General features: G+C 37.1%; 2 protein-coding genes across 11 annotated transcripts; one reads left to right on the forward strand and one right to left on the reverse strand.

The window, feature by feature from the left end:
• Positions 1 to 770: 770 nt before the first annotated feature.
• LOC105216129 (39S ribosomal protein L10, mitochondrial) lies at positions 771 to 21,768 on the reverse strand. Of its 3 annotated transcripts, none has more exons than XM_029042804.2 (4): positions 21,580 to 21,768; positions 20,545 to 21,519; positions 4,793 to 5,412; positions 771 to 898 (listed from the first exon to the last, which is right to left on the reverse strand). In XM_029042804.2, the coding sequence occupies exons 1-2, from the start codon at positions 21,599 to 21,601 to the stop codon at positions 20,777 to 20,779; spliced, it is 765 nt and encodes a 254-aa protein (XP_028898637.1). In that variant the 5' UTR covers positions 21,602 to 21,768; the 3' UTR covers positions 771 to 898; positions 4,793 to 5,412; positions 20,545 to 20,776. The 3 variants fall into 3 exon arrangements, with proteins under 3 accessions (XP_028898637.1, XP_054083463.1, XP_011188754.1); XM_054227488.1 differs by having other exon boundaries at positions 4,793 to 5,462; XM_011190452.3 differs by lacking the exon at positions 4,793 to 5,412.
• LOC105216130 (iroquois-class homeodomain protein irx-5) lies at positions 10,023 to 20,096 on the forward strand. Of its 8 annotated transcripts, none has more exons than XM_054227479.1 (4): positions 10,023 to 11,673; positions 18,232 to 18,323; positions 18,720 to 19,634; positions 19,697 to 20,096. In XM_054227479.1, exons 2-4 carry the CDS (start codon positions 18,262 to 18,264, stop codon positions 19,923 to 19,925), a joined length of 1,206 nt encoding a protein of 401 aa, XP_054083454.1. In that variant the 5' UTR covers positions 10,023 to 11,673; positions 18,232 to 18,261; the 3' UTR covers positions 19,926 to 20,096. The 8 variants fall into 8 exon arrangements, with proteins under 8 accessions (XP_054083454.1, XP_054083456.1, XP_011188756.1 ...); XM_054227481.1 differs by having other exon boundaries at positions 10,026 to 11,673; positions 18,232 to 18,311; XM_011190454.3 differs by lacking the exon at positions 10,023 to 11,673 and adding an exon at positions 13,687 to 16,424.
• Positions 21,769 to 21,789: the final 21 nt, after the last annotated feature.

Consider the following 21,789-nt stretch of genomic DNA (forward strand, 5'->3'; position numbering starts at 1 on the left):
TGAAAATTCGGCAGCCGCCATTCATCTACCGATTCTGGTTGCCTGGTAGATGACGCGCGACGAGTACAACACCTTAGCTGTTGGCGACCACGCGACGGCACAGGGTGACCAATGCGATTTAAAATTTTGAAAAATTATAAAAAAAATAGCCCACTATAGAGGATTTCATTAATTAATGAATTTTTTTAGAATGAAAAGAAGCAAATTGTATGAAAATTTATTAAAAATTAAAATTTTTGTATTTTAAAATTTTTATTTATGCATTTAATCGTTAAATTATGGTAAAATTTTTAGTAAATATTACATATTTAAATTAATTACAGTAATAAATGGTTAATAATATATTTTTTATTAATTTAAAAAACAATTATTGCTAAATTTAATATATTATTGTTGTGTAGACCATACGAATGCTGCTACTACTGGATTCAGGCGAGTTCTTCCGGATGGCATTGGCAACCCTGCCTCCACATTCGGCTTCTGGATATGGAGCGTGCTGTGTGGTGTTGCTTGCGGCTGCTGCTTGTTGATGCTTTTGTTTATCCACTGCCATTTTTGTTGTTATTGTCGCCGTGTTGCCCTGTCGCGATGCAACAATTTCGATTTGTGTATGGAAAAGCGGGCGCGCAGGAAAGCTAGTAGCTGAAATGGAATATGAAAGACATGTTTAGGTGATGTAGATACTTTTTGTTTGTTTATACAAGCACATATATACATATACACATATTTAATTTCATTATTGTGTACCTGCATCGTTTAGTAGCTATACATTTGGTGTGTATGTGGCGCACTATGAATCGTGTGGTTGTTTACATTTGTAGAATGGCCGCTTGGAAACAGCTGATGACTGGAACTGGTGAAAGTTAGAGGGAGGAAGTTTCGGTGTGCGCATTGAGACCTGTAGATATAAGGAGAGCAGATTAAAATGGTTGTAAGCGAATGTATATAGACAAATGTACAAGCATATTAGCAGGTAATCACAGTTAAATACATATATCTGTAAGAATAATTTCTTTTGTTATATTAACATCTATTGCAGCTAGTTCGCATCGTGCGCCTGGAGTATAGCCGCAGTTTTCGGCAGGGATACCCATTCCGCAATTTCCGGTGAGTACTCCCATTATTGCCACAAAATGAGCAGGTTTTAGCGGTTATCAAGCTCGCAAAAGGTCCAGTGATCCAGGGCTAGAGCACAGGAGAACAACGGAGCACCGACGCGTTACCAGGGACGACGGGTCCCCCCTTCTTACTCACCCGCTGTGCAGCTCCCAGCGATTCCGCTGTGACCTGGCACCCACACGAGTCCGATAGTGAAATAGCTGGACGCTATCGATAATGATCTAAGGCACTCCTTAACTAGCTCTGAGCACGCATTCAGCGAGCTCGGTGCCATGATTGCCGCTCTACTATCGGAGTGGATACTCACCTCCCTACAGGAGGCTACTTTTCGGAGCAGTTCATCTACCTTAATTGCAGACACCTCTGCTTGAAAGACACTACAGTGACACAGGTAACCTGAACCAAATTTTTTTTCGAAAAACTCTCCCTACAACCTTTCCACACACTCCCCTCCCTACTTTTCGATCTATCCGTGAAAATGCTAGCTGCGCCTCTTCTCCAGCGGCTTCATCCTGACCACATACCCCTCGGGGAAAGTGAACAGAGAAGGAACCACAGAGATTGGGCGCCGCGGCACATTGGTCGATGTTTTCAGGGATGCCGTCGAGGTTGCAGAGAATTTCGGAATTTCCCAGCTTGGAACCCTTCATGGCCCGGGCTTCTCTGAGTCTAATAGCAGCTTTTGCTGCAATGCAGCTGCCAACGATACCCACAGGCGCTATATGCAGCCCTGCATTCAGGGTTATTATTGGCGTAGGCCGTATTGCTTCACAGATGCTAATGAGAAGCGCTCTTTGAAGACGTTCTAGCTTTTTAGCTAGTGGGGTCTTTTCGAGCACCCTCCCTCATCCAAAAACGCCATAAAACCGTATTGGCTTAACCACGGTTTCGTAGGGCCAATTTACCACTTTTTGTAAGAGGCCCACCACTTCCGAATGACTCCCCTACAACAGTATAGGACAACCGATGCCTTCCTCACTGTCCCCCCAATGTTTGACTTCCAAGACAGCTTCCTGTCTAGGATGAGCCCCAAATACTTCACCCTGTCAGCAGGATGCAACAGAGAGCCCCCCAAAGAAGGAAGGGTGGTGATGGTATTTTATACCTTCTTAGTAAATAAAACCAATTCGGTTTTATTTGGGTTGACGGCCCTACCCCTTCTCACTGCCCAACCGGCTACCACATTCTGGTACCCTTAAGTGAACTCATACGCGGTATCCGGGAATTTTCCTTTTACCATGAGAGCTACATCGTCACCTAGCACTCGACAGCCTTGTTCCTAGAGCTCCTTTAAAAGATCGTTGACAACTAAAATCCAGAGCAGAGGGAGAGTACGCCACCGTGAGCGGTAGCCCTGTTAACCTTTCGGAGTGCATGTGCACTACCGCATTCCGCCACGACAATTCTATTGCACGGAAGGCTGTAGTAAGGTGCTTGAGGTTCGATTCGATCGCAAATTTATCGAGCCCTGTCTACCGCCTTACATTGTTGGAGGCCTTCTCGATATCGAAAAAGGTACCAACCGCTTATTTCTTGTGCATAAGAGCTCCCTCAATTTATGCCCCGATACCGAAAAGCGCAGTGTTAGCCGACCTGCTGTGCCCTTAACAGCTTACGCCTAGGAATTTTACTTCTGATGTACAGGTCCATTAGCCTCTCCAATGTTTTCAACAGAAATAAGGATAGGCTGATGGATCTGAAATCCTTGGCACTAACGTGGGAGCTTTTCCAGCCTTGGAGGCTGGCTAGACAGTGTTCACCCTTAAAGCTGGTAAAAGCTCTCATGTCACTGCCAAATATTTCAGGCCCATTAGCCTCTCTTCGTTTCTTTTGAAAGCGCTGGAGAAGCTCATGAATCTGTACATAAGGAATAAAATCCCTACAAAAAAGCTATAAAAGCTCAATACGCCTACTGTAAAACAGGAAAGTAGACACCGCTTTTCACTCGGTAGTGCAACGGTAGGATGGAGGAAGCCCTCCTTTTCGATGGTTATGCAGTACGCATCTTCCTCGATATCGAGCGGTCCTTTAACAATGTAAGACTCGACTTTTGGAGTCAAAGCGATCCTCAAGCCTCTCATCTACAGTCTGATCAGCGATAGAACTATCATTGCGGAGTGGAGTAGAGCACGTGCTCCTCGGCCGTAAATAGGGGAACCACGAACGGTGGTGTTCTCTCCACTTTGCTCTAGATCGTGGTAGTAAACGACCTACTGAAGGAACTTGGAAAGCAGGGATGTCGATTAACAATGTAACCCTTATGGTAAAATGGAAATTCCCAATGACCGTCTATGAGATGACCCAAGGAGTCTCAAATATGGTAACCTGTTGGGGCGCAGAAGTGACTTAGCCATAAACCCTAATAAAGCAGAACTCGTTTTATCCTCATGGAGGTATAAAATCTCAAATCCCACTTTCCCCTCACTAGGAGGCTCCTTCTGCAACCCGTTGACACGGTGGAATACCTGGGGCTTGTCCAATCAGGATGCTGTCTTCCAAACATTGAGGAGAAATTGAAAAAGGCTATCGACCTGTACTGCTTTAGAGGAGCTATTGGGGAAAAGGTGGGGCCTCTCACCAAAAGTGATTTAATGGTTCTATGAGACCATAATTACGCCCATAATGTTTTAGGGCGTTGTCTAGTGGAGGGCACTCGGAAAAATCACACTAAACAACTAGAGCTGGTCCAAAGAGCGAATCTCATTGGAATCAACATAGGACTAAGGACTACACCAACAATTTCACTAAATGCCTTCCTACACGTCGCACTTGTATATAATATAAGCAGGTGCATTGCGACAAACGTCGCTATCAGGCTCAGTCAGAGACGCTGGGTACATGAAGCGTCACAAACAGGGGTACTCCAAAATCCTCCGCCAGTTCGCTGGCATCTCTGATTACTTGAACCACTGCATCGCGTAATCGTCCCTCAGCGGTTTCTTCTCTAATCTAAGAGGGCTATGTGGGAAGGGAGAAGCCGGTGGCAAAGAGGTGCAATGAGCTTTTTCACGGATGGATCGAAGCTCAGGCGGAAGGTCTTTAGACTACCAGTCCACTGGAGTGTTTTTCAAGCAGAGGTGACTGCGATCAAGTTAGCAGTGGACACACTGCTCCTTAGTGTGGCCTTCTTCTGAGAGATATGCATTCACTCCGAAAGCAGATTGGTAATACTAGCATTGAAATCGACGACAGTACGCTTCAAGCTAGTTAAGGAGTGTCTTATATTGTTATCAATAGCTCCTAGTTATTTTGCTATCCGACTTGTGTGGGTACACGGTCACCGCTGAATCATTGACAACTGCAAAGCGGATACAAGCTTGCGAGAGGGTGTACCCTATCAACATCGGAATAGGAAGGGAGAGAGTATCAATCCATGGTCCACTTACAAACAGCACCAGTGCAGTTGAGACTATATTTTCGACCGAATTGGAGCCTAAAAGGTCCTACAAACTATTTTCTCTCAGCAAGGTCCATCTCGGCGCGATCATTGGAGATGGACCTTACCTGGTTCCTAATGTGCCTTCGCCTCAGGTATAAGCGGATGTTATGAGTAAAAACTACTTTTTCTCACTTCTGAGTGAGTATTTCTATTATCACTAGTATAACTGTATGTACATACGAATATGATAAATAAATACATAATGTAAAATATGCTTATGATTCTATCACTCACCTTAATAAAGATTATCTATCCGACGTCCAGGATAATCACTGCTTCACTCCTCATGAATTTGGTCAAATGTATCCAATTTAATTGCATGCTTTATGTTTGTGTACGATGAAGTTAAAGCATGTAATAAACACACAAACGTTGATATGAGCGAAATATATTATTTCATTCGCTTGCTCGTTTATTTCCGGTTTTCGTTCATAGGCTCAAAATGCCTATAAAATCATCTACCAATGGCATAACATTGCAGCAGAGCTTGCAGGCCAATCATCGGTGCTTGGACTCCACCCTCGATAAACGGGATTGTATGAAGGTAAGTACGGATAGGTAGTAGTTGTAGCAGTAGGTACTCGTTACATACAAGCTTGCTATAATGTTGCTGTGGCAAAAAAGCTCATCGCAATCACGACGACCGAATCCACCTCCCAGTCCACAGCAACGCACAGCCAACGCCATGCTAAGTAGTCGCTCGGTCGGTTGGTCAGCTACTTTATGGAATGTCGCAACTGAGTACCTACAGCGGTTGGAGTGTGTTGTGGGATGACAGGGAGGCAATATCAAGTGGCATAACATATTGCAAAAGCACGATTAAATCTCCAATCAAAACGTTGCAATTTTCACTACTACCAGTTGCGGCCGTTGAGTGCCATTGGATTAAATGCAGAAATAAAATCTATTTCATTGTTTATATTTTAATAATAAAAATAATTAATAATTAATTGCATATTGAAAATAACACAAACAATATGTTTTATAATTTCAATCGGTCGATGTTGATATAAGTGTGTATGAAAAAGTCCCTCATTAGCAATCCCTTAAAAGAAACGTTATGCATTTTGCACTGTTTATTGTGCTAATTTCCGTTATGAACGCGATTGTAACGGAAAAAACTTGTTTACTTTGACAACTTTTATTTTCAATTATGCATACTATTGCTATTGATTAGCTTGGCTTGCATATTAATATTTGTAAATATGTATGTATGATTGACATGTTACAGTGTTGCCTTTTGCATATTTATGAGGGATGAAAAATATGGACAGGTATTATAGTTTTGATTAGAAATAAGTGTAGTCAAAAATATATGAATCGGAGGTTTTTTAAGAACTCAAAAATGATAAATGTATCCCTATAATTTTTCTAAATAATGGTAGAAAATTAAAGACGCACTAGCCCGATCGACATTGGCAACAAAAATGCGGAGACCAGAACCCTTTTTACGGGTAGGACCCCACCCAGATTTTCAGGGTGGAAGAAAAGACATACAGAGAAATGCGCTCGCGACGAATAGTGGGTTCCAGTTTTTAATAAACCTCCCAAGGAACAAACTAATAAATCTTCCACTCTGATCTCTGACTTTATACAGGCTCTGATAGTAAACTCAGGAAATACCTGCACAATCTCATCGGAAAACTACCGCTTCCCTGACATGGATGATGAAACTCACCTACACCTTTTGTTAGAATGTGAACCCCACCTCAGCAGAATCTTGTAGCTTAATAATCCAAGCGAGAAGCGCAACCACTCCCTTACTTCTGGCAACATTCTTGAGTTCATCAGAGTACTGGAACCTATGGAGTCGATGTAGATGTCATGAGGATATAATAGACCATAGGTCGCAGTACAAAGATTCAACCGATTGATAGTGCGCACCCAAAACAACTAAGTACCCCAACCTTAAAGCAAATGCCAAAATAATTATATATTTGCAGTGAAAGACTGGTCTATACTCTTTTAACTTCGCTTTCGATTTCTTCGACTTCTAAACTGGCGAATTTCCTCACCGAGTTTTTGTTCTTAATTAAAAATGGATCAATTAATTATGTCGTTTTCCGAAAATTTTGAATTTTTGAATTCGAAAACCTTCAGATTATGCTTTTATTTAGAATTTTTTATGAACTACGCATAGTTTTTGCTTTCATTGTCTTCGGATCCATTTATAAATACTTAAATCAGCTTGGGAATGCGTTTAATGAAAGCGGAAATATTCAGAACAAAACCACAGTAAGTACCGACAGTTAGACAGATTGATTTAATGTTCCGGAAGTAGATTTAAGATTGTCCAGTCCAATACAAGACGACAAATATTTTTTAAAGTTGCAATTACTAGAAACACTGGAAAATTTGCTGTGCTGCTTTAAACGAGATATTACGTTTGCAGTGTTGATTTTACCAAGGACGCACTGCACTAAATATACTTCATAAAATGTCCTCAATCGAGTTTAACTAGTTAGAAGACGCTTTAATTAAACAATCGTAGCTGTAGCTTGTAGAGTTCATGAAATTCTCAGTACATATTAGCATAGCTAATGTTAAATAAATACGCACACTTGTCAATATAATAAATATAAATGCTCAGTACATCAATTACAGTACAACAATTCATAATTTGAAGTAGCCAAGCCACTTAAGTGCCCAGTCGAACGATTTTTGGTTGGTCAATAATATTCCTCCCAGCTGATAGCCAACCGCATCAGCAGCCAACCAACAAAATACTAAGCGCACAAATGCACACACCAACAAATACCTTTACCCACAAACAAACATAATTCGCATTGCCCTGCATAAAACGGCGCTATAATCGATAGTTGATTGTTGACTCTTACCGGCAATCAAAACGGGACGAAGGCAAAAGTATGATGCCGCTGACATTGTTGGGTGTGAGGATGGTGTGTCAACTGAGCTGCCATTGTCGTTTTCAATTTAAAGCGGCAAATAACAATAGGAGGAAAACCCCGGGAACAGCCAACCAAACACACAGCAACTGACGCCACAATTGTACTACAATACTACCACAACACTCAACACTAAAAAGGCACAACAATAAAGCAAAGAATGGCTGCGAACCAGCAGGCGCTATCACGATAGCAGCCACACACACACACACGCAAACACACCGACAGCGCAGTGATAGCACAACAATACGTGTACAACAACAGTGCGCAGCAAAAGCAAAACAGAAGCAGAAAACAGGAACACCGAAACCCAAAAGTCAGCAGCTCTACAACAGCGGTAAACGTAAACAGCCAGCGAGCAAGCCAGCCAGCCACCAGCGAACTGCAACACTGGCACTGACAGCCAATAAGAACATTCATCCAACTGTAACAATGCAAACACTTTCGGCCGTTGCTGTGCGCCTATTATTCGGGATGTACGATTCGACCAACACGAAATTTTCGAAATTCATTTCTGCTATTCTCGCACGGCAACGACCAATAAAGTGCTGCGACTGCTATTTGAGCAACAGCACCAACCAGCAACGGGGGCACAACAACAGCGCGCCGTTGCCATTTGAAGGCGAATGCAGTCGTCGACGTCGAGCAACAGCCAACCACGGTAACACGGTCACACAACACTGCCAGTTAATACAGGCGCGCACGTACACAGCTCGTCTCGTACTCGTCGACACTATCGACCCAGTCAGCCAGCTAGCCGACATGCCCAGCCCGCACTAGCGCCCGTGCGTAGTCTTCACTTCGAAACAACAATGCGAATAACGACCGACAGACCGAACGACCATGCCCATTCCAAACGCAGACGCCGCGTCGCATCGATTTTTTCACTTTTTCATGTTTACCCCCTTTTGATATACTTTCGCTTAACAGCCAGCCAGCCAGCCAGTCAGTGAACAAACCAACCAACCGACAAACAAGCAATCAACCACCTAAACAGTCGTCGTCGTCGTCGTCGTCGGTTAGTTAGTAGTCAGGCAGTCACTTAGTCAGCTGTTTGTATAATAGTTGTTTGTGTTACATGAAAATCGATCGAGCGAACGAGCACGTTGCTCGTATTAACTGCGCGTCGAGTAGGAAATGTGCTGTTGGCTGAGGTTAGGCGTGCAGCCGCATAAGAAGTCGCTGGCTTCGACAAAAAGGTTCATTTACGTAGATACATGTGCGTCACGTACACAACAATACAATAAAAGTGAATTTATGAATATACACACAAACAAGCAGAAATATATATTTATGCTCAAGTGTATGCAGTATGTATCTAAAGAAGTGTGTTTGGATTTTGCGCGATAATCAACACCAGAACACAGTGTTCAATAATAGTGAAAAAATGTTTTAAATATTTGTATACAAAAAATAAATAAAAGAATTATAAAAAATAAAGAAAAATAAATAAAATAAAATAATAAAAAATAAAATAAATATATAAACGATTAATAAAATAATTATAAAAAAAAATAGAAATTAAAAAAATTCAAAGAAATAATTTTAATTTAATTTTATAAAAAATATTTTATATAAAAAAATTAAATTATAAAAAATTAAAAAAACATAAAAGTAAAAAAAAACTAAAAACAAAATTATAAAAAAAAAAATAAAAAATGTAATTTTATAAAGAATAAAAAATAAATAGAAATTTAAAAAAATATTTTCTAAGAACCGATGTATATAAAACTATTTTTTATAAGAACCTAAACATTTAAAAAAAAAATTCTTAGAAATAATTTTAATTTAATTATATAAAAAATATTTTATATAAAAAAAAAATAAAATTATAAAAAATTAAAAAAACATAAAAATAAAAAAAAATAAAAAAAAAACCAAAAACAAAATTACAAAACAATTACAAAAAAAAAATAAAAAATACATAGAAATTAAAAAAAAGTTCAAAGAAATAATTTTAATTTAATTTTATAAAAAATATTTTATATAAAAAAAATTAAATTATAAAAAATATAAAAATAAAAAAATAAAAAAAAAACTAAAAACAAAATTACAAAACAATTACAAAAAAATAAAAAATTTAATTTTATGAAGAATAAAAAATAAATAGAAATTAAAAAAAAATATTTTCTAAGAACCGATGTTCATACCTTCACATTTAGGCAATAGCTATGCACAAAATATTTGATAAAAAAAGAAAAATCCCCATAATAGATGACGCAATCAATATTAATGCAATATTACAAACATATATGAGATCTAGAATAGAACGAATCACGTCCCTGGGTTTATTGAATTTTTTCGACAATCTACATTTCCAATTTTTCTTTTAAAAATGCTAGTTTTCGTATTTTTATTGAAACTACTGAAACCTAGGAATGTCATTGTTAGATAATTGTGCTTTTTATTTTGGGGTCATAATTTCTAACTCTCTAATAATATGGAGTATAAATAAACAAGTAGCTCATTTATCTTCCTAACACCCACCAAAGCAGTATTTATGCCGAAATTTACACTACACAGTTTTTAAATTAAATTTGTGTAATCAATTCACAACACTAACCCACTGTGCCATATAATTGAAAAAGTAGGAAATGCGCGCCACTAAAATTTGCCGTAACGAGTGTTTGAACACTGCCTCACGCATTGCTGCGCGCCTGTTGAAAATATCGGTAACGCTGTGCAGCCAACGTCATGTGCAAACGACACGGCAAACGACAGCGACAATCATAGCGACATTACGTCGTTTGGCGTTTGCTATGCTATGAAAACGGAAAGTAGCACGAAAGCGCAGCGGCCAGTGCACGCGCTTACAGCCGCATTGTGTGTGTGTCAAATGACGGAAATGGGTGCGGCTTGCGACTTTACGCGTTTGGTATACAACGTGAAGACGGACGTATGACGGCGACAATAGCGCGCGCGAATGAAAGCGTTAATCCAGCGAGCGCGCGCTTTTCAAAACGATATCGCTTTTGTTAAAGTATGCATTGCAAGTAGTCCCGATAACAGAAAGGGACTACTCATTGCTGCCGCGCTATGTACTTTGCGCGAAATTTTTGCTCAGCGACGAACGGAAAGCGCGCGCGTTGAAGGTCAACCTTGGATACACTTTTCGCCTTGATACGTGTTCGCTCCAGATTGTTGTCCTTCGAAAGTAGGGCATAACCTTGGCGCTTCAAGGTTTTCACCTTGTGCTCAATGTCGCATGCGGTTAGGTCAATGGCATGACCTTGTTCTTTGGCGGTCATACGAATGGCATTGAGCGTCGCGCGAAGAACAGCGGCAAACTCTTAATCTTAGTAGCGGAGCGGAAACCCGATAAGCTTTGTACAATGTCGCATTTGAAATGTGTGTATAACGCCGGCAAAGCGCGAACGCGTAGTCAGTGTATAGTGTACAGCAAAACTTAAGCACAAACACACGCCGTATATTTATATTAGAACAATCATTAGAACCGCATACACACATATAAAGCACGAGATAGATACATTCTCAAACTTTGGGTTGAACGCGCCATTATTTCCATAGCCACATGTGTCGATACTCGAAAGCTTGTTCGAGTTTCGTTGGTCGCGCCGCCAGCCATACCGCGCTCGGTTTCAATTCGATTCAAGGTTTGCGGCGAAGCGCTTTTTTGTTGGCGCTGGCGCGTTCAGCGCGAGCTCAACATCAGCTAACAGCAGCGCACGAAAGCCAAGCAAGCGAACGACCACCGCACAATTATCGAAACTCGTTTTACCGCCAAAAAGTTTAGCGCTTGAGCACAAAAACCTGCCATTATAAAAAGAACATCAGCGGCAGTAGAACCATCTCACTCACACGCCTTGTCTTGGCGGCGAAACGTATCGGCAAATTGTAGCGCCTACCTGCCGCGTTCACTCACACCTATAACGACGCTCCGTTAAATGTACGCGCCGCGCCACCTAGCGAACTCAATCAACCACAAGCGATGAAGGCGCGCGCTGTACTATGTTGAGCGAAGTTGGCGCGTATACACGCTGCCGCTGCGTTTCTCTGCGCCTAGTAAGACGGTCAGAAATTTGTTTCACTTTTGTTTTGCGCGCTGCGCGTGTATACACCGCGCGGCATTGAATACGCTATGCGTGTAAGCGGCGACGTTGTGTTGGTGCCGAGTTCAATGTACGACAGTGATTTTTGGTAGTTTCGTCGGTTGTTGAACCCATCGAAAATGTAAAAGTAGGTAGAAAGGTAAGTGACCCCCACAAGTGACTGAACTGTAGACTGAAGACGCGCGCACTCATTACGTTGTCGCTTTGGCGTTGATGTTGTTGTAGCGAGCGCACCTTAAGCCGGTGAAGGTTTTCACTTTTGCCAAGTCGAAACGCACTTTGGGCGCGCGCGTATGTTCGAGATGTTTGTGTGTATGTACATATGTTTGTTTGCACGTATGGAGGTGGAATGAACTGGAAATTTTATTTTATTTAAGGTAGATTAGACCTATTTGTGGCGTGGCATAAAAACAGGGGTAGAGCAATGCTTCTACAAACAAAGGAATATATAAGAACTATACAAACTTATATATGTATGTGCTTTTTACCGTTCAGGTTCTGTACTAAAAATTAAGAAAATATTAACCCTGTAGGAAAATATATCTATATCTTTATTTGATAAATGTGGCATTTTTATTCTATTTCCAGGGTAACTTTCGATTTAAGTCGAACTCAAACAAAAATTATAGCAAAATGTACGAAATTTTGGATATAAGTTCGAAAATGGGTTTCAAAATTTTTTCCAATTTATAGGAAAAGATTTTTTCACTTTTTATCGGTTCCCATTTCTAATTTCAATTTGCGAATTATCGGATATCGGATTTTAGAACCTCACAACAAGGAAGGTTATCAAATTTAGAAAAACTGTCGGAAGTTATGACCTAAATTTATTAAATCGAAATTATTTTCTTCAAGAAATGAAGTCGATTAACGAGAAATATAAAAAAATTGGCAAAAATATACAAAATTTCCAAGTTTACTGGATGATTGGATGATGGGTTTCACCACCCAATAAAATAATTAAAAATTCGTCGAGGTAAAATCTATTAAAAATTCTATCATTAGTCCCAAACCATTTTCCACATGAATAGAAAATATCTCCAGTGACCAAAAAATACCACCTCATCAAACGTAATTAAGCGCAAGCGGCAACCCTAATTCCACACAAAAACAAACAGCAAAATCACATCACACACACTGTCAAATTAGATTTTATACACCGGTCGTTCGTCGAGTATATTTTAACAGCTGCAACGGAAAGTTGCCAATTTTCTCGCAACAATTACTTGCGGTTTTTGTTGAGCGCCTAGTACGTATAAACTCGGCAACATTGCAAGTACTGCAAACGCGTTCGAGTTTGGTTGGCATCGAGCGAGCAAACGAGTCAGCGACGAATATCACCAACGCGTTTGGCCAACCGGTGGTGGTTGGTTGCTCCATTATGTCGATGCCGCACTTGGTGACCGTTTACTAGGTCGCTTGGTTGTTTGGTTGGTTTGTATGTGTTATAAATAAGTACATAAGTAGATGGCCTGAGTGCTTTAACGTTGGCGAAGCCGAGAGTCACTCCATTTAAGTAAAGTTGTTTGTTCGTCGTCAGCTGTGTTTGTTCAAAGTCACAGTGATTATCGCTCAGCACACTACCAAGTGGTGAAAACAACACCTATACACATACAAATACAAGTATGCGTGTGTATCTGTGTGTGTTTGGCGCTGTGTTAAATGCTCGCTCATGTCTTTTCACCAATCGGATTGGCTGTCAAGTTTGGTGTTATACGACGAGCGGCTAATTGCTGCTGCGTCTGTGTACCTGTTACGGTTGAAGTAGATTCTGTAAAAAGTATCGGGAATTTATAATGAAAAATTGTTCCCGAATGGTTGGTTGGTTGGTAGCACTGGTGCTGCTGTGTAGAGACACTGCTGTATTGCGAATTTATTATTGGTGCACTCTGTCAGCTGAGTCAGTCTGTTAATTTTTTGATTTGTTTGAAATTATGCGAGCGAAAATTGTTAGATTGGTCTAACTGCTAACAAATATTTAGCTAAACGTTCTTAGAATTCGAAAAATATATAAAATAATTTGGTAACAAAATTCTATGGCTTCCGTAATTTTAATTAATTTATTTACATTTCAAAGAGTCTTCACAATTTTGTCGCAACAGTTTTAAGAGCAATGCAATGTTAGTCAAACTGCTACGTTGAAAAATACGTTATTTTTTCTTATTGGATTTTTATTAAATTTAATATAAAATTTTGGCGAAAATTTCAACCATCGAATATTTAGAAATTTAATGTAAAAAAAAACAATTGTGCCTTAATTACGAAAGCTGCGTCGGATGAAGCAACCATTCTAAGTAGGTTGTTAGATCCCGTACAGGCCAAACAAGTCTCGAAATCTTTCAAGTTTGTTCTGAACGAAAACATCCATAAATCCACATAATGACTTAGTGAATACTCTAAAGACCTCAAAATTTTAAAGCCTGCCGGGTAGAATGATCAAAATGTTATCCCAGAAATCGAGTTTCAGAAGTGTTTCGATGATTAAGGACTATTTCAAAGGCGACAACAATAATTTTAAAGAAATTTATTTTTTTAATAAGCCTGATACGTGGCATGGTGTCAGGCAACTTCCAAAGACCCTCAGTAAGTATCCTATATCGATTTATGTATACATTTCGCGCTGTTTTTAGGGTTAACATCAATTTGTTTATCTCTCCACAGGTTTTCTTCTTGCACACCTTTGTCAGGTCTTTTTTTTATAAATATTTCATAATATATGAGCTTTGTCTTGTTCATGTTCAACTAACTTCTCCAACATCATTATATACAAAAAAAATATTTAACCTCGATATATAAGAATATATTCCACCAAGCAACACTAACAAAGAATCGCTCATTATATCAAAAATATTTACAATAAAATAGAATTACTGAGAGAAAACATGACTTTTCCACACTAGTGCGCAGAATCCATCGCGTTTACATTTTTTTTAAATAAAAAACAACGATAATCAAATGCTTACATATGTATATAATATGTAAATGATATTTTAGATGACACGATAATCATGTTTTCCTTCATGTTAAATGTGTACTTAGTGCACTTAGAAAACGATTAATTAAATTAATTATTTGATTTCTAAATAAATTGCATCATTAGAACTAAATAAATTTAATGAATGAAAATTAGAGAGCTAAAATAGTGTCTTAAGCGAATCAAGTGTGAATTTTGTACGCTATGTGCACATTTATAAAAATAAATTATATAGAAGACAGTGGGAGACAAAAAAATGAGGACAATCAATTTTATAAGATTATTTAATATTATGTTATACCGACAATTCTCAGAACGGGTGATCCCAATTAGACAATTGCAATCAAGCCTTTGGTGCTAAGTCGACAAATTCGAATAATACGAGGTGTGTTCAAAAAATAACGGGAATTTTCCAATTGTCAAAATTTACTGTATTACTGTAACGATGCTCTAGCCGCCATATTCGCCAGATATGGCACAGTGTGACTTTTTCCTATTTTCATAAATAAAGAGAACGTTAATGAGCCTTCGTTTTAAATTTAAGGAATAAATCGCCGAAAGAGCCGAAGGCAATGCCAAATAAAGGAGTTCAGTGTTTCGACAATTGGAATAAGCGCCGCTGGATTAAGTGCATTATATTGAATGTATATTATTTTGAAGACGACAACATTAATGTAGATGAATGAATAAATATTTTTTTCAAGAAACAAAACTTCGCGGTATTTTTTGAACACATCTCGTAAGAATTTTTTCTGGATAGCTGAAGACAAAAGCGGGACAGTCAAACAGACAGTCGTCCAGCCAGAAAGCTACGACAATAGAAATTTAGTTAGCACACCCATTACTAGGATAAAGAGTCTTACTGAGCTCAAGGAAAAGGAATAATAAGGAAAAAGGGGTAAATAGTTAAATATCCATTTCAGCGGAACTGTTTCCATCTCAGAAAAAATTAAATAGAAAATACAAGCCAATTTATATTTATGCCAAGCACTGTACCATACACACACATTTATACTGTATGGTATTTTTGAAAACATCAGTACAACAAAAATACTACATGTGAGATGCCGCTCTATTTTTAATTAGTGCTAAGGTTATTTTTATTGCTCAGTCAGAATAAATGCCTTCAATATCTATTTAATTATAGTGTAAATAAATAGTGTTTCTTAGCGCAGCTACAACAGTAAATGTCACAACAAAAACAGCGAGAGAGAGAGTGTGTGAAAGTGCTTAAGCGATTAGTGAGTGAGGTATGCTACGACGGGTATAGGATAAGAAGAAGAATCCCATATTTGAATGGAAATTTTAGGTTTTCAAGAACTAAGTAAATCTATGGACAAAAATTAATGAAATTTACGAATAAAGGAAAATAATTTATTTTAAATAATTTTAAACAAAATATTTCAGAAAAGTTGTATATTTTATTTAAAGATCTATCATTCAACGAAACAGACTCGAATTTTTATCCGACCAAGAACCATCGATTCGACAACGAGCTCAAAAATTACTTCAGAAATATTTTCAGTCAATACAACAAAAACAGCAACAACAATGATCATCATATATCTTTTAAAAAACTTCAAATACAAAGCTACATGTAGGGTGCATAGGTAAAAATAAACTTACGGCGCCTAAAGATCTACGCTCACAGAGTCCAAAACAGAAACAAAAACAAAACCAAAAGAAGCTAATACTCAAATCTCGACGATCTATTAATTGTACAAAAGATTGTGTCTCTCCTACCGAATCCAAATCAAAGTCAGGAAAATAAGATGAAGACAATCGACACACACATTTCCCCAATGGTCAGCGAGTGTCGAGGCAAATCAATAGCAAATAGTCTGCGCCTGTTGTTCAAGCGAAACGCTGGTGAAAAACTAAATAAATAAACACTGTATAAACTTTCTTGCAATAAGGTGGGTGTTTTTTTTTAAATAGAAAATTGTTAATAAAAAATCAAATAAAATATGATTTCATGCTGAAATCAAGGAATGTAAAAACGATTGTGATTTTTGAAATAAATATGCGCATACGAAAGTATTTTTAAAATAACTGGATACTTAAAAAATATGTTTTTCAAAATTTTGTTTAAAAGATTTAGAAAATTATGTAATATTTATGTAGTTACATGTAGTAAATACGACGCTGGAATTTTTTTGAAATGTAATTGTGTTTTAATTGCATATTAATTAAATAAAAGAATTGTTGTCAACACGAATATATTATATAATTCACACAACTTTAACGAAAATTTATATATGTGGCATAAAAAAACATGAAAACATGAAGGCTGTTTTCGACAACGCACTACCTTCAGTAAACAGTTTCATTTAATTTATGGTGCCAATGAGGAAGTTAATCATCGAAAATATTTTTGTTATATACTTGTCAGTGGTGCTTCTTGCGTTAGTATTTAAGCTTGTACAATAAAAAAAAATTAGAATATAATATTCTAAAGACAATAAACTGTTACTTCAGTGCGTGAAATATGAAAAATATATACAGACAGCATGTATTAAAATGAGCTTAGTATAAATTTTTGAAGATAATTCAATAAAAATACAAAAAAATAAAAAAATAATTAAAAAAAATATATATTTAAAAAAAAATATTAAAAAAAACATTAAAAAATATTAAAAAAATTAAAAAAAAAATATATTTAAAAAAATTACAAAAACAATATCTAAAAAAATCTATATACATTTATTGTACATATGTACGTTATATACACATGAACCTAATATCCAAGGTCTATGAAGATATACACACATACATACAAAGATATTTGCATATAAATGTAAATAGATCTGTAGAACTGTGTGACTTTTCTCCGCGAGTAAATATAGTATTAACTGTGAGATACTTTGAAAAATCAAAAGGTGGTTTTCAACACACCAAATACTGCAAGCACTCGCGTAGAGAGTAAAAACACTTAGTGTTAATTTATTTGTGATTTTCCTTGCTTGCTTGCTTGCGTTCTTTACTTAACACCATTCGTCATTGTGTGAAAAACATGAAAACTCATTTCGGGTGTGTGACAACAAAAAAAAAATTCAAATATAATACAATGAAAACTTGGTAAATGCCTAAGCACCCACGCAATATTTTGAAAGTGAATATTTGCTGTATAAATAGCCGAGTACATATGTATAAGTATATAAGTATAATTATGCACACATTTTATGATTATTAAAGCTGAAGAAAATGAAAACATTGAATGAAAAAAAGCTTTTCGAGCAATGAAATTGTGTGCAGAAATCAAAAGTGTTATAAATTACTGAAAATCTTCATGTAAATATTTTTTTTAAATTTGCCAAACTAATATTTTTCATACAAAATTTTATAATTTTTTCACAAAAATTGTGTACACAGGGTACCATATCCCCAGAAATAGTGACGACAACTCATTTGTTAAGAATGCTTTACGTAGCTACTTTGCCTAAATTGAGCATATGATACAACAAATAGAAGATACAAGCAATAGTACATATAAATATATATATACACGAAGGTACTTATAAATATTGTGTGTGAATAGTTTTGAAAATATTTGGGAATTTTTAAGATTTTATACACAAGAAATCGCATAAATTCTGCAAATACACACAAGAACAAAAAAAAAAAATATAAAAACTTGGAGATATATTTACATATATACAAATATACATAATATACTATATACTAAATAAAAGCTTCCAATCTCTTTCTATACTCTAAAAATAGTGAAACGGTCAGTTGCATTCAATTTTCGAAATGGAGAAATTTATGACGGGCCGTCCGCAACGTAATCGACGACATAGCAGGTGCGTCTGTGTGTGAGTACACATGACAGGGCTGCTCAATATTGTTTTGAACGCTTACTAAATGTACTGATTTATTACAACTTGTTGCCAAATGCTAACACCTGTGCTTTATTGTTATAATAGTACACTGCTAATTAACACAAATTTTATATTTCTTGTATTTTAAGTATATTTCACTGCATACTTAAAGGCGTTTAAACGCGATTGTTATGTTTTTAAGGTTACATGTGTGTTATATTTGCGACTGACTGCTGTGAACTAGCGCAAACTAATATGTGTGTTAAAACCGTAAGTTTCCGAGCATGTGTTGCATACTTTAAGGCGTTAAAAACTGTTTGCTTATTTACAAATTTTTATATGAAATACTTTTTACTTAAAAAATTTTAATAAAATATTTTCTCCTTTTAGACGCGCTTGGCCGCCAGAGGATGACCTCCATCAACCGCGCCTTGTTAAGCGTCTATTTACGCCCGAGATCAAGCGCATGCTCAAGGATTGGCTTGTGCGCCGGCGCGAAAATCCCTATCCAAGTCGTGATGAAAAGAAACGCTTGGCTATTGAGACCGGCCTCACATACACACAAATCTGCAATTGGTTTGCCAATTGGCGACGAAAATTAAAGAACTCCGAGCTGGAACGCAATAAAAAGTCTTGGGGTCATCTCATTAAGCATTACAACACCAATGCACGTGGCAATGTGGAGCAATTTAGCATTTCTTCAGAAGATAGCATTTGGGAGGAGGAAGAACTGGAACGCGATGAAGACGAGGGCAAGCACAGTGATGACGATGAATATGAATCACGTGAAGATGGTATTTCCAGTGGCACCGAAGGTACTACAAGCTCAACAGGCGGTTGCAGCTACAATAGTTTTGTGCAGAGAAAGCACAAACTGAGCTGCTTTGTGAAAAATCAACCATACAAAATACGAAATGTAAAAACTACTGCCATTGAGAATACGCATAAACCGCAAGGCAACACTGAATTTTATGGTAGTACAATAACAATACAACAACAACCCCAGATGGTAACAAAACCTAACTCAAGCACCCATACAGCAAAGTACAAACAGAAAATGATGGAGAAGTATCTGCGCGATACAAATGGAACACATACAACTTCAGTGACGCCACAATCGAATGCACACACTGACACTGCTGAATTCCACAACAAGCAAAACGATATCGAAGCGACTGTGCATAGTGGTGATGACGGTGATGGTGTTTGCAATGGCGATAATAAAGCGCTATCCAAGTGGTTGGAGAGCGCCGCTCGCTTTACACCAGACAAAAACAACTACTTCATCGAGTGGAATGGCAAAACGTGAGTTACTCAAAATTCCAGCATTAAAGTTGTTTATAAGGTTCATTTTTATCCTTTTATAGCGGCAAAATGGAACAGAAACAACGCATAAAACAACTACGCCGCATCACCATTGTACCAGTCAACTCAAATGGCCTCACAAGACGTCCATCCTTGCACACCTGCCCAACACAATTAGAATTAGATGCCGCCGAAGCGTTGGCAAATATGGCATTTAATTGTCGACAACGTATTATGGATTGTAATCACAATGGTGTGAGCCTACAGACTGTCAATGCAATTAGTTCCTAGCAAATAACTGTATACTCCTTAATAAACTTGAACATTTACAGCATTCCAGTGTAAATAATGGGTGCAAAAGACTAAGCAAAATTAGAGAATAATATTCCTGACAACATTAATGTGTTTAAAAGACAAAGAAATGAGTGAAATGAGCGAATGAATAAATGCAATTAAAAATAATATTTTTTTTTTTCAAAAGAGTTAATTTAAAATTTAAATAATTATGGTAAGTATGGAGGAAATCAATGAAAGAATTTTTTTGAAGTGTTATTCAGCAAGAAAAGTACTAATTTTTTAGGAAACCCACGCCATAAAAAATAAATTATTCATGCATAAGAAAATATGGTAAAATTAATAAACATGTGTAATAAAATATATATATGTAGATTAAAATGCTTAAAATGAATGTAATAATTGTTAATTATGAAAAGAAATAATTATAAAATTTAATAAAGAGTGTAAAATATGTTAAAATAGTTTTAAATTAAATTAAATTAAAAAAAAAAATTAAAAAATAATAAATTATAAAATTTAATAAAAATTATAAAATATAATTAAAAGAAAAACATTTTAAAAATAATAAATATATGAATTGCAATGATATATAATGAAATGAAAAGCCTATTACCTAATAATAATGATAATATCCAGTGCAGCTATGATTGTAGATAAATGTAGTTGCTCCATCCAAAATTATGCAGTTACACACGTATTTAAAGCTCTCAAGGAACACACACACTTCTTTCACACATAAACACTTTGTTATTAAATTATTTTTAAAAGAACAAGTTTTGTTTTAAATTATATTTAATTTTTTTTTTTTTAATTTAATATTGAGGCACTAAAAATGTGAATACACTTTACGCCTTCTCCTCTTCGTTTGCCTCTTTGGCTGGCACACTTTCGTTCGTCTCACCCTTCGCGTATACATCAAGCACATTCACAAAGTTCTTTTGATGAGTTTCCAATTGTTGAACTACATTGCCCGCTGCCATATTAAGAGTTTGCACTAATTGGCCTTGTGCTGCCTGTAGTCCCGGTAATTTTGCATATTCCATAAACTCATTACGACTTAGTAAACGTTCGTCCACAATACCCGCCAACAATAACATTTGTGGAACACGTCGGGTGATGCGTAAAAGTTGTGGCACCTGCTGTTGCGTAGAGAAAACCACACAATTATTGCTTTCGAATAGTGGCAAAATAGCTTCGAAACGTGTGCCTTCCACAGCTTTTTGTACAATCTTCTTGCCATACGATTTTAAATGCATATTTTGTTTATGCAATTGTACGCGTACGCTGAAGAGTTCATCATCTTTGATTGAGTTCAGGTGATAGAAGCCAACCATATGCGAATGTTCCAACCAATTACTTACTTCACGCGCAATAACCGCAATATAAGGATTCTCTATATCTGCATCGCGTTGTCGACGTTGGAAACATGCACTTTTCTTTTTGGGTTCTTCCACTTCAGCCGGCAAATATTGTGCGGCAGCTAGCACCTTGGCACGTTCGTAGTGGGGTGCACGTGGACGTTGTATATTAATTTTACCACGGAAACGTTGTGATTGTTGAATAGGTGCACGGCAGGAGAGTAGTGTAACTATAGAATGAAATCCAATTACCAATTGGCAATCTTGTTGTATAATCACAAATGACTTACCTTGTCGGAGTAGCTGTGACATAGTTGTTCGTTTTATGTATTTCTTTTATTTGAAATTATTATATTTATATAATTATATTTAAAAAATTGTCACACAACACAAATTGCAAGCACACTATATTTACAAAAACTATAAAATATTTCACCTAAATAACGGAATATCGGAAAATATTTTTCCCACACGAGCTTCGCGCCGCTAACAAAACAAAA

The sequence above is a fragment of the Zeugodacus cucurbitae genome, chromosome 3 (genome assembly GCF_028554725.1).
Source record: "Zeugodacus cucurbitae isolate PBARC_wt_2022May chromosome 3, idZeuCucr1.2, whole genome shotgun sequence".
Taxonomy (NCBI): Eukaryota; Metazoa; Arthropoda; class Insecta; order Diptera; family Tephritidae; genus Zeugodacus; species Zeugodacus cucurbitae.

Bases quoted from the DNA above. Each gene is read 5' to 3' on its own strand.
- LOC105216130 (XM_054227479.1), top strand. From the start codon at position 18,262: ATGGAGAAATTTATGACGGGCCGTCCGCAACGTAATCGACGACATAGC. The intron at 18,324-18,719 runs GTGAGTACACAT...TTCTCCTTTTAG, and splicing joins CATAGCAGGTGCGTCTGTGT to ACGCGCTTGGCCGCCAGAGG. The intron at 19,635-19,696 runs GTGAGTTACTCA...ATCCTTTTATAG, and splicing joins ATCGAGTGGAATGGCAAAAC to CGGCAAAATGGAACAGAAAC.
- LOC105216129 (XM_011190452.3), bottom strand. From the start codon at position 21,601: ATGTCACAGCTACTCCGACAAG. The intron at 21,520-21,579 runs GTAAGTCATTTG...TTCATTCTATAG, and splicing joins GTCACAGCTACTCCGACAAG to TTACACTACTCTCCTGCCGT.